This window comes from Crocodylus siamensis, chromosome 3 (assembly GCF_052110815.1).
Source record: "Crocodylus siamensis isolate JL-2025a chromosome 3, ASM5211081v1, whole genome shotgun sequence".
In the NCBI taxonomy this organism is placed as follows: Eukaryota; Metazoa; Chordata; order Crocodylia; family Crocodylidae; genus Crocodylus; species Crocodylus siamensis.
The window spans coordinates 237941901-237954701 of record NC_143397.1 but is presented as its reverse complement, the minus strand read 5'-3'; the positions used below and the strand labels follow the sequence as shown (position 1 = coordinate 237954701).

The 12801-nt window shown below is 37.2% G+C and overlaps 1 protein-coding gene across 1 annotated transcript in view; it reads left to right on the top strand.

Moving 5' to 3' along the window:
- TAF2 (TATA-box binding protein associated factor 2) overlaps positions 1-12801 on the top strand; it is a 105329-nt gene that overhangs the window by 52479 nt on the left and 40049 nt on the right. Inside the window, exons 12-18 of the mRNA XM_090040554.1 lie at positions 46-200; positions 1969-2083; positions 2237-2346; positions 3487-3552; positions 5210-5462; positions 10861-11001; positions 12181-12291. Of these exons, the coding sequence (XP_089896680.1) occupies positions 46-200; positions 1969-2083; positions 2237-2346; positions 3487-3552; positions 5210-5462; positions 10861-11001; positions 12181-12291 (951 nt within the window). The remainder of the gene's footprint in view (positions 1-45; positions 201-1968; positions 2084-2236; positions 2347-3486; positions 3553-5209; positions 5463-10860; positions 11002-12180; positions 12292-12801) is intronic.

Genomic DNA, 12801 nt, shown 5'->3' with positions numbered 1-12801 from the left:
TTAACTTCTCTCGCTCCAAATTATGCTAACTTTTATCTTTTTTAGGTTTTCAACAAGCTGTTGAGTCTGGCCAGCACTGCATCGTCTCAGAAGTTCCAGTCACACATGTGGAGTCAAATGTTGGTTTCCACATCTGGGTTTTTGAAATCCATCTCTAATGTCTCTGGCAAAGACATCCAGCCTTTAATAAAGCAATGGGTGTATCCTTTTTATTCTAGTTTGGGATTCTGCTGGGGAAGTGAATAAGAAATGTAGCTTTTCATTGGCACTTTTATAGAAATGTGCAATAAGGTGTAAAATAATTAAGCTCTAAGCAGAGTCAAAAAATGATAACTTTCAAATTAAAAATAGCCCCAAACTGCTGATTCAGATTCCTTTTATAGTGACTTACAATATTTTTTCTGATCTGAGGTTATTGTTCCTTTTCAAGACTAGAAGGGGGTTGCTGTGTTTTTCATTTTTATCATTAGTGAAGTTACTTTGAAAGAAGCACAAGAACTCTAGTGGAATTAAAGGTCAAACTACATTACAGAGGTCCAAGGGGCACTTCCCCTCAGAAATATGCTCAAGTCTGACATGGAAAATGCTATAGTCTGGTATATTTTCAAATGTGATTTCCAGTAAATCAACCTAGAATAAGTAATGTTTAATAGCAGATAAGTAGCTAAAACCATGCTACTAATTAATAGTTTGGTAGGGGTGGTGTATTATAAATATAAACTTTATGACAGTAGTACCGTATGTTGATATGCTCATTTAAAGTACCAAAAACATAATAGTTTTCTTAATTCAGTAGGGGAACACTAGGATTCTTGTGCAGACCAATTTGAAAATTAGAATGAATAAATTAAATACTTTAGTAGGGTCCATACAAAAAATTTGATGGGTATGTTTATACAACATATTTCTCAGTCTTGATATATTGTAAATTTTCAAGTTACTTAGATCCTCTTCTATTTTTATTTATTTATTGCTATTGTACTGTCAACTAATCTGGTTTTTAACTGAGAGGTGTATACAAGTGTTACTTGTGGTAAAATAAACAATATTACATCAATATAAATTGAGTACTAATATTCTGACAAATACAAACTACACAGTTTTTTATACCGTGAGTAACGTAATTAACAAAGCAGGAACAATATAGCTGTCAAAAGTCACTAAAAGAGAATTTAATTGCCATTTATGATTCAGGATATGAAATGTTTTATTCCCTGCCCTCTATTTTTTTACCTATATTATTTCTAGACTAGATAAGTGCATTTCAGGGTTGGATTTTTATAGTGAATACTTGTCCCACAAATGAAAACTTAAACTATCATAGGAATGTTTAGGTAGAACTGTCAACTTGCTAAAATAAAACACTGATGGAAATCATTACTCATTTTGATCCTGCTGTAAGTTTCAAACTTCCAAACACTCCCATAGTGATCCAGGTGGGGAAAAAAGACTATAAAATAGATGTTGTGTGCAGTTTCATCAGAAATAAACTGAAACCTTTTCACTTTCCATCTGACATTTGTTTAGCTGAAACATACAGCAGAACAAACATGCTTACTATTAGTTATCACTCTGAGACATTATTTCTCAAGGAGATGTGAGGTCACTTGTGGAATAATACAAATTTTTATAGCTTTGATGGAGAATATTAACTAAATTCCACACTCTTAAATATTCTGGAAACAGTTCTGTATTTTAAAATCTTACATAATATGTAATCATTTAAACAATGGACTATTTAAAAAAAAAAAAATTCCTGAGGATACTCCCTTGCCATACTGTGTTTTATAACCTACATTACAACTAGAGAAATCCCAAATAGTCTTGACTCTACTTTTCTCTGAATTTCTTGTTACAGGAATCTTTTGATAGGTAACCATTAGTTTTGTGTAATGTGTTTCTTTAAACCTTAATGTTTGCTTATCATCACTATATATGATGTGCTAAAATTCCTATACATTTCATTAGGGATCAGAGCAGTGTGGTAAAATTTTACGGCAGTTTTGCATTTAATAGGAAACGAAATGTATTGGAATTGGAAATAAAGCAAGACTACACGTCTCCTGGGACCCAGAAATATGTGGTAAGACTCATCTTTTGTACTTTGTTTATAATATACTGTATACATGCATTTCTGCACAGACATTTATATACATTAGGTTTATGCTTTATATTAGAAACTATTCATTCCTGTTGCACTGCAATGAATAGTGTAATGAGTCTCCACCTTCCTCAGGGTCCTCTTAAAGTAACAGTGCAAGAACTAGATGGATCTTTCAACCACACGTTGCAGATAGAGGAAAACAGTCTCAAACATGATATACCCTGCCATTCCAAAAGCAGGAGGTAAGAAATAGATATGGGGAAATACATATTTACAGTGTGTGTGTGTGTGTGTGAATGCATGGTGTGGTAAATGTGAAATATACATTTTTTTGTAAATTTGATAATCTAGTTGCAAAAGTTCTTAAATTTTGTTATGATCTAATTGGAAAATTGTGTGTGTAACGGAGGAGACTTTAGTAATATCTAATTTTTAACAAACAACTCAAGGAAATGCCTCTGGGAAGTACCACCAAAAAGGAACATTGGAAACAACAAATAAATCAGGACAGTTGGATTAAAAAATTTATAATTGTCCTTGTTCATAAGTGTCAAGACCATGTTACTTAAGCTAATATGCAAGAAATGAAATTCTGTATCCAGAAACAATTCTTAAAAGAAAACAACAAAAAAACACACACTTCAGGCCCAGCTCTGCAAATGTATGTATGTTTTAGACTCATAGGATGAAATTGTTCCAGTAAGTTCTAGGCCACAAACAGTTATTACACTTTTACCAGTCTAAGTGATTGGAAACCAATCTATACCTGTGTGATGGAGGCTTTCCCGGGGCTAGATCTCTTGTTGGCCTGCACGCCTGCCTAGGGCAGTCTGCCCTGACTCACCTGCCTTGTGTTGAATGTTACCATGATATATTAAACGGGAGGCTGCCCATTCATTGTCCTGATGCCAGGGGGCGCTGTCCACAGCTCCATACCTGTCCTACACTGTGGCCCATGCCAGTTCTTGATTTGAGCCAGAGTAAAAAAGAAAGGGATTCGAGTGATTCCTTAATATCCCGACAGCCTTCCCCAAAGAATAATTACTGTTGGAGTTGCTCAGAAAGTAACAATGTGAATCTGAACACCATGGTACCTTCCCACCAATACAGTGCAAAAAAAATCAAAGTTCACAAGAAGAACTTTAAGGCAAAGAAATCTCTCTAATACCATTTCCTGGGACCAGCATCACCAAAGGCTGTAGTCAGTACCACAGGCAGAGGGAAACTTAAACCCTTCAATTTAATTGCATCTTTAATGGGTTAGTGTACAATTGTCTTGTGTTATATTTAAACATATATAAACATTAAAATATTACTATCAGCATAGTTACTGAAGATTTTTTTTAACCCTGTGTAATATCCTATTTTTTCTAATAACACAGAAATAAGAAAAAAAAGATTCCATTGATGAATGGAGAAGAGGTGGACATGGATCTTTCTGCAATGGAGTAAGTTGGTTTGAAGATAAAGGGGTACAGTGTCTTTATACATGCACAGAACTCTCATATTCATATATGCCCCAGGTGCATTTTAAATACATTTCTGGTAATATTTTTTTCAGTTTATTATTGCAGTTTGTTCCTATTTAGATGTATATAATAAATGTATACTGTGTTTCTTTGTATATTAATTTTAGAGCCGTTTGGCTGTACGGAAACGGCATGAATTCTTGTCCAGAGTGAAGGCCTAATGTTGTTTCTTTGAGGTTGAGGTGGTGTCACTCTCAGAACTTCTTAAGTAATATGCTCCTTCGTTTATACTACTTGTGCTTAGAATGATCCATCTCATTCCTGACTCTGGAAAGCTGGTGGCCTGTTGTTGGTCTTAGAGAATCAATTGTCTGCAGCTCCTGAAAGGAATGCCTAATTACCTGTTTCTCTTAAAACAAATGGAGATTCTATATCATTTATGTTTAACATATGACTGATCATCTGAATTTTTCATTTGAGAATTTATTTTAACAAATTTATTTCTGGAAGTCAAATAGACAAATAATGTTAAAAAATAGTTCAAGTATCCTGTACATTAGAAGAAATTAACACAATAAGCTCTCTAAGTGATTCTGGTCACTTATGGTCTGACGGCTATAGTAGTGCCCTAGGGACTTGAAAAAGAACTTGGGTTCTTCTTATGCTGTGTGGCCTTGGCAAGTCACAGAATCTCTCCATACCTTTGCTATCTTCTCTACCTTCTCTGTCAAGAAATTCATTTACTTCTGCTCCATGTTTTGCTCTCCTTTTTTACAGAAGTGCACCAGTTTTATTTCATGTCTCCTCCATATGCTTAGGAGGAAACCTCCTTGTTTTTGTATATCATGTATGCTTTTTTTGTTGTTTAAATCTCCCTCAAGCTTACTCCTTTTGGTTTAGCCATTCATTGATAGCAACCAGCCTGATCTCAATTCTAGCTGGTCTTCAGTTTATATGTATCAGCTTATGCACATATTTATTAATGTGCACTCTTAGTCCTTGTTGGTTACCTTCTTTCTCCTCTGCCTGTTCATTGTTTTGTCTTAATCTTGTAGATTTCACAACACATCTTGGGACAGTAGACCCTCTTTGCCTCTCATCAGCAGTGTGCAGTGGTGTTTCTATATAAATAATGCAGTCTAAATTACCCATTTTGGGCACTGTTGGAGTATTTAAAATTAGGAACTGATTACATGATAATGAATGAGACCTCCTTTAAATCCTCTGTCAAAGTACTGTAATGTTCAGCACATGAGAGTGTTAGGTCTGCCCGCAATATTTCCTTCTCAATATCTAGCATATTGCATAGCATTTCTCCTTTGTAAGATACTCTTAGATCTACTAATGATGGAAAATCACTATTTAAAAGCTAGATATTATTAGCATTACCAAAATAGTCTTTAATTGGCAACTGTGTTGGTCATTTTATCAAAATTTTACCTTCTGTTAAGGAGAAGATTGTGCTATACAACTATCTCAGATGTGGTCACCTAGGGAAAAAATAAACAAAAAGATATAGTCACCTAAACTGTATTTTTAAAAAAATTAATTAAAAAAAACAGGACATCACGTTTTATGTAGTTCTGTGTAGACTTCTAATGTTTAAATAACAAATATTTTGCACTGTTTCCTTTAGTGCTGATTCTCCTTTGCTCTGGATAAGAATAGACCCTGACATGTCTGTACTTAGGAAAGTAGAATTTGAACAAGCTGACTTCATGTGGCAATACCAGCTTCGATATGAGAGAGATGTAGTCGCACAGGAAGAAGCCATTTTGGCATTGGAAAAATTCCCAACTCCAGCATCACGGCTTGCATTAACTGATATATTAGAACAAGAACAGTGTTTCTACCGAGTAAGAATGATGGCCTGCTTCTGTCTTGCAAAGGTGAGATCACATAGCTTGGGAATAATGAGAGAAATCTGCTAGACATTGTAAACATTTGAAAGTGGGTCAAAACTCACCACAATTCTTAAATTGGCTTGATATTTAGCCTGTTAAAGGGGCTTGCCAAGTACATTTTAACATGACTGATTTGAAAGGAAAGCTGTATTATTTTAGTCTGTAAATGGAGACTGCAGAAGGCTTTCATAATAATTGTCAAAATTGAGATGTCAGACATTAAAACCACAAGGGATTTTTCCAGATTTTATTAAGTTGCAGGAATAAAAGATCTTTTGTCTGTATTTTTTCCCAGAGAGCCAAAATACATTTTATTTTGCTGGGAAGGTCCTTGGCTCTTCTTCTAAGAAATCTAAAGTGGTAGATTTCACCTATGCAGCAAGGCAAAGTTTATCATGTGAAGTGAGACTGATGCACCATATTGCTTTAGGTTCAGCGGTGCATAAAAATAATGTATTGACTTCAAGAAGAAAGGAAATACTTTAAAAACAAAATTAATGTTTAAGGAGCTCAGACCTTAAGCAGCAGGTGGAAGGGATAACAGTGAAATATGAAAAATTGATACAAGGAAACATAATCAAGGACTAGTTGAATACTTGTTGTTACATGGTAGGCTTACTGGCTAGGTACAGACATTCAAAAAACCCGAGGTGGAATTGATTTAAGTTGTGTTTTTGTAAGTATGGTGATGAACAGAACATACCTTTGCCCTTTGGTAGGGGGGCAAATCTTAGACCAGGCTCCGTCATCTTTAAACCAGTCTTTGAGCTGGACTTCTGTTCTGTTACGTGTGTATAGACTGGTTTCTGATCATTTATACTAGTAACAGTGTAATATCTGTACTAGGGCATTCTTTCAGTTTGCTTTCTGATATGTATCTATAGAGAGAGATGCTGTATATAATTTCTGGGAGCATATTTATAATGACCAGGTTTTCAAAATTCAAAACTAACGACATTTGTGAAGCAACTTATTTTAGTATCACAAAATAATGATACTGCAAAAAGTTTGTTATGAAAGATGTAAGGATCTTGCACAAAGTGGAAGGATTAATTTTTAATAAATAGGAACAATTTTTATAGGGTCTACACTTGATTGTTTTTTGTACTCTAGAAGCTGCTCGTTACTCTGAACACTCACTCTATTTGCTCCTGATTAAACGTAGCAAATTTGTCTTGGTATAGCAATGTAAACAAAGTAGTACCTACAAAGAGGGACTGTTATTTCACAGAAAAAATAGGTCCTTGCCTTCTAAGTTTTATGATTTGAGAGACAAAGGAGGCTCTAGAGTAAAGCAGTGGAAAGATGTGGAAGAACATATTTGTAGATATATGATTATGCAGCTACTGAGAAACAAAGTTTGCATTGTAGAGCCAGCTTCAGCTCCTTCTGTTAGTAATAAGAAACAGTTAAGAACATATAAAAGTGCCATATTGGTTCAGACCAACGTTTTTATCTAGCCCAGTATCCTTTCTCAAACAGTAGCATGTAAGAGATGTTTTAGAAGGGAAAGTATATGTATAAGGCATGTCTAGTGTAACCCTTGTCATACCTTCCCTGCTATCAGCCATCATTATTAATCAATATTGGAGGATACATTTTGACTGTTTTATTTAATGGACCTTTCCTTAAGGAATTTCTAATCTCTTTATTTAACTTGATTATAGTTGCCTCTACAACCCTCTGTAGCAATGAGTTCTACAACTAGGTACTGTAAATAAGTACTTCCTCTAGTTCTGTATTTCTCAACTCATGGGTTGTGACCCAAAAGTGGGTTGCAAGAATATATGAAAAGGGTCATGAACAAACTTTAAGAAAAGGATCAACAACATTTAAAAATGATTTTCCTTTTAAAGGAGGAAAACATGGGAAACCATGGCTTTTCCCTTGCAGGCCAGCAGGCTTCTTGGGCCCACCCTGCCCCACACACTGGGGAGTTGAAGGTCAGGGGGCAGCAGGTCAGGAGTGAGGGGCAGTGGGTTGGGACTGGCCATCCATGATTACAAATGGCTCATGGTACAAAAAAGGTTGAACCACTGCTCTAGTTTGTTTGAAACCTGTCCGGTGTTAATTTCAGCAGCTGTCCCTGCCACTTGTATTCTGGGCTGTCCCTACCACTTGTATTCGGAAGGCCTTTGACACTGTCTCTCACCCCGTGTTCTCATTAAGAAACTGGGGGACTGTGGTGTTCACACCTACACAGTCAAATGGGTCGCCAGCTGGCTGGAGGGCTGCACTCAGAGAGTGGTAGTGGATGGGTCATATCCGACCTGGAGGGATGTGGGCAGTGGGGTCCCCCAGGGCTCGGTCCTCGGGCCCGCACTGTTCACATCTTCATCAGCGACTTGGACAAGGGGGTAAAAAGCACCCTGTTCAGATTTGCTGACGACACTAAGATGTAGGGGGATGTGGGCACATTAGAAGGAAGGAATAGGCTGCAATCAGACCTAGACAGGTTACAGGGGTGGGCGGATGAGAATAGGGTGGGATTTAACACTGACAAGTGCAAGGTGCTCCACCTGGGGAGGAAGAAGCAGCACCATACCTACAGGTTGGGGAACTCCCTTCTCGTCAGTGCAGAGGCAGAAAAGGATCTTGGAGTCATCATTGATGCCAAAATGAACATGGGCCGGCAATGTGGGGATGCAGTCAGGAAGGCTAACTACACCTTGTCGTGCATCCACAGATGCATCTTGAGCAGGTCCAAGGAGGTGATCCTCCCCCTCTATGCGGCACCGGTCAGGCCGCAGCTGGAGTACTGCGTCCAGTTCTGGGCACTGCACTTCAAGAGGGATGTGGACAACACAGACGGTCCAGAGGAGGGCCACTCACATGATCAGGGCGCAGCTGGGCAGGCCCTGCGGGGAGAGGCTACGGGACCTGAACCTGTTCAGCCTCCACAAGAGAAGGCTGAGAGGGGATCTAGTGGCCTGTTACAAACTAGCCAGAGGGGACCAGCAGGCACTGGGGGAGTCCCTGTTCCCCTGAGTGCTACCAGGAGTGACTAGAAATAACGGTCACAAGCTGGCAGAGGGTAAATTCAGATTAGACATCAGGAGGTGCTACTTCATGGTCAGGGCGGCTAGGGTTTGGAACCGGCTTCCAAGGGAAGTAGTGCTGGCTCCTACCCTGGGGGTCTTTAAGAAAAGGCTAGACAATCACCTTGCTGAGGTCGTTTGACCCCAGTACTCCTTCCTGCTATGGCAGGGGGTTGGACTTGATGATCTGCTCAGGTCCCTTCTGGCCCTACTAACTATGAAACTATGGGATTTGGTCAATAACAATTCCGTATTCACTTTGTTGATCCAACTTTAACAGCTTAATAACAGTTCTAATTTTGAAGTTGGTTTAATTTTAACAAAGACTAAAACTTTGACATCTTCTGTAGCTTGTAGTGAGCCAAAACAAGGTTTCCTGTTTGTGTTCTTTTGAAAAGTGGATGGATCTTAACTGGAGTTGCAGTTACTATTGTGAAACTTCTTTTTGTCTAATTGGGTTTTCATTTTGATGCATAGAAGAACTAGGTGATGATCAAAGATAACTTGAATTACTCCACTTCAGTTAAACATGTTTCAGGTGCTTCTGCACAATACCATTTAAAAATTTTAGCAGAAGAAGTAGCCAAGTGATATGTTAAGCTCTAGTTGTCAGATTTTGGTAGCATTTGAATTAACAGCTTTTTGGGTCTGATTTTTAATAAATATATACCACAGTTACAAAATAGATTGCTACATTCCTTAACCAAGTAATTTTTCTTTTGAATGAAGTAGCATCAAAAGTGAGGAAAATATAATAATCTTTATGGTTTATAAAGCACCTAATTACTGGAGAGAAGATTCTGGAGAGAACTGGAAAATGGATTTCTTGCATACTACTGGTTCTCTTCAGTGAAGTGTCTCTGATCCTTTAATTATTCCTTTTCTTCCAAGGAAACAAAGGTGCTGTTGTCCTAATGACCCTGGATAGACGTTCTGCTTTAAAGAGTTCCAGAAACCTTTGAAACACTCCAAACATATGCATGCCTGAATAAGCACTAAACGTATGCGTACCTGAATAGAATATGCACGTTAAAAATGATCAAAGTGCTTTAAAAATGATTCCCTTAAAAATGAGGAACATTTGAAGAGCTTCCTGAAATGTCAGTGTGCCCTAAAGGAGCAATGCAGGGAGTTAGTTGGTTCTCCAAGAGTCCACGGTGTTCTGCCTTCCCCTCCTACGCAGGGGGAGAGGCAGAAGTGGTGAGCACTCTCCTTTGCGCTTGGCTGTAATCCTCCAGCCCCCTACAGAGAACCATTCCGGGGGGCTGAAGCGAAGGATTCCCTTCATGCCTCTTGGCATCTGATAGTCTTAGGTTCTATAGGACAGCCAAGCACACAGGAGAATGCTGATTGATTGCTTGGACCTCTGTCCCGCCACAGAGGGAAGCGGGGAATAGAGTACTGATGGATGCTGGAGGACTGAGAAACTGACTGCTATACCCCCTGTCTGGAGTGTAAAAAGCTCTATGTGCCATTGCAGCAGTTTTGAAGCGCTTCAGCTGAGGGGGGTATGGGGGAAGGGTGGTGACAAGGAACAGCACACATTTTATTCTGCTTTGCAGTGCTAACATGTTTTTTTTTCTCTACTCTTCTACGGAGGGGCCTATATCAAAGTCAAAACTATACTCCATCCTTGCTGTTGAATTGTAGGATACAATGGGCACTGCTGTTAACCTAAACATTCTGTCAGCGAATATAGTTGATTTGTTTTCTGTGGACTTTTTTATTTCATACAAACAAGATCAATGATCAGGCTGCTGAGCAGGAGTGATAACAGTTTTATTCTTACGGAGCAATATCCTTACATGAAAACAGATCAAACAACAAGACTTGTTTCGCTGCATAATCTGTTCATGGTCCATGACTAAAACTAGACAGAAGGCTGACGTGTCTTGTACTCATAGGGTGGTCTTTTGCTCTTGAGGTGGTTGAGACATAGTTGAAGTCTAGGCTGAGGTTATTGGCAGGGTAAACTTGGGAAGCTGGCATTGCAAATACCTCTTCCATCACTGGCTTCTGTAGAGACAGAAAAATTGGCTGAATGACTACAAAATATTTGTCTAAAATATAAAGGGGGGGAAATAATTAAAAACAGAAATTGATCATGAAAAGATTATTAATTGCAGACCTCCTGTAAGTAAAATGATTTATAGGAGGTATGTTGAAGATGGTGGTGAAAGGTTGGCTAGTGTAAGATTGTATATTTGTTGAAAAGAATATAGAACATTCTCTCCAATTATTGTATTATTTTTTTATTCTGGGAAATAAATGTGAGTTTTTGTTCAGCCTAAGGTAAACTTAAAATGGTGACCGTAATGTGCAATCCATTCCTCTTAATTATATAGATTGCAAATTCCATGGTAAGTACATGGACAGGACCACCAGCCATGAAATCACTCTTTACCCGAATGTTTTGTTGTAAGAGTTGTCCAAACATTGTGAAGACCAACAACTTCATGAACTTTCAGAGCTACTTTCTACAAAAGGTAAAATGTTTTTTCTCATAATATTTTTGGAAGATACACAAGACAAGTTATTTTCTACAAATGGCAATCTCCAGAGCACAAAAAGCAAAAAATACTTGCCCATTGCAAACAACCTAAATTCACTTGTTTGCTTTTCAGTCATAGGCTTGTGATTGTATATGACTTTTCTAATAAGGTCTGTTATTCTTGATTCTTGTCAGCCAGCAGTAAATTTAAAAATTGTAATAATCCTTCTTTCTGGACAGTAATTAATAAATTGTTGGTTCTCCTGAACAGAGAACTAAAAGGAAAAAAGAATGACTTAGGTATGTGAGACTGGTCTTTAAGAGAACTAAATGCAATTAATTAACAATTTAATAAAAACAGTTTTTTTGTTCTTTTTACATTTAAGAATTTGTATGGTTTGTCAGCTGACATAATCAATGATCTTATGGAATTAACGATTGTAACAATTATGACTTGTTGCATCTTAATTTTTTTTAACTTGTATTGTAAAATTCATTATACAAAATTGCCTTTATACCACCTGTCTAATGTGGTTAGCATAATGAAATTCCAGTCATGATGCAACCTGTAGGTTTATTGTTTTAAAAAAAAAAAGAAAAAGAAAAAAACATTGACAGGGGTTTGCTATTGAGCTATAATTAGTAGGAGGGGATTTCTGTCACTACATAAGTTATGCTCTCCAAATACTAATTTTATTCCTGTTTCCTTCACATTTCCCTTGCTATTTATCCCTTCTTCTCCTCTCCCTGTCATTTCAGCCTTTTTTGATGTTCTTGCAACTTCTAATTATTTTGACCTTAGTTTATCTTCTTCCATTATTTTATCAGTTGAGTTTTTCTACACCACCCTCAGGCTCCTAAACTTTTAACTTCTTGTGTTTTTTCATTTAACATCTTGGGACTGACTTACCCATTTACCCATCAACTTCTTGGCTTGCTTACTCAGAACTACCTCAAGTTTGGGTACATTAGAGTTGATTTATTTTTAAGAAATTACATACCAATCTGATTTAAAAAATTCTGTAGCCCCTACAGGGTCCTTTTTTAAATGTCTTTTGAGATATTTGCTATTGTAATTAGTCATTGCTCACTATTTCTGATTTTAAATATTTAGATTTGCCCAGCTAATTTAAGAATTGGCTTAGTTTATAATGGTTTTTAATTTATCACGCAGACTATGCCAGTTGCTATGGCCTTGTTGAGAGATGTTCATAACCTCTGTCCTAAAGAGGTTTTAACATTTATTTTAGATCTAATCAAGTACAATGACAACAGGAAAAATAAGGTAAAGCACTTATCTACAAACTTTTATTTATTTAATAATAATAGTTATGTAGTATAAAGATGAATTCTTTTTTTCACTACTATGTAATATAATACTGTTATGTCATAAGTCAAAAAAACAAACAAAAAACCCTAACAGGTGGGATCTTTGGTAGGGCTTCAAGTCTTGTGTTTTATTTTGGGGGTTTTCCACTGATTTAAAAAACTCACCAGAGTTACTGAATATTCTCTAGCTGCCTATTCTTAAGTATCATCATCTTTTTAAATGTGGAATGCCACTAAAACCAGTCTGATTTTTTTTTTTCAGATATACTAAATCACTCATTAATTTCAGGGGGAAATGTATGCATACCAACTCAGAAGGCAGGCAAGGTTAGGGTAGATGGTGGTACCTTTTTATTAGACCAACTAAAAAGTTGGAAAAAGATCTTTGCAAGCTTTTGCGCACAGACACCCTTCTTCAGGCATTGAGAGACTGCTGTTGTTCTGAGATCTCCAAGGTAGAAAAGCA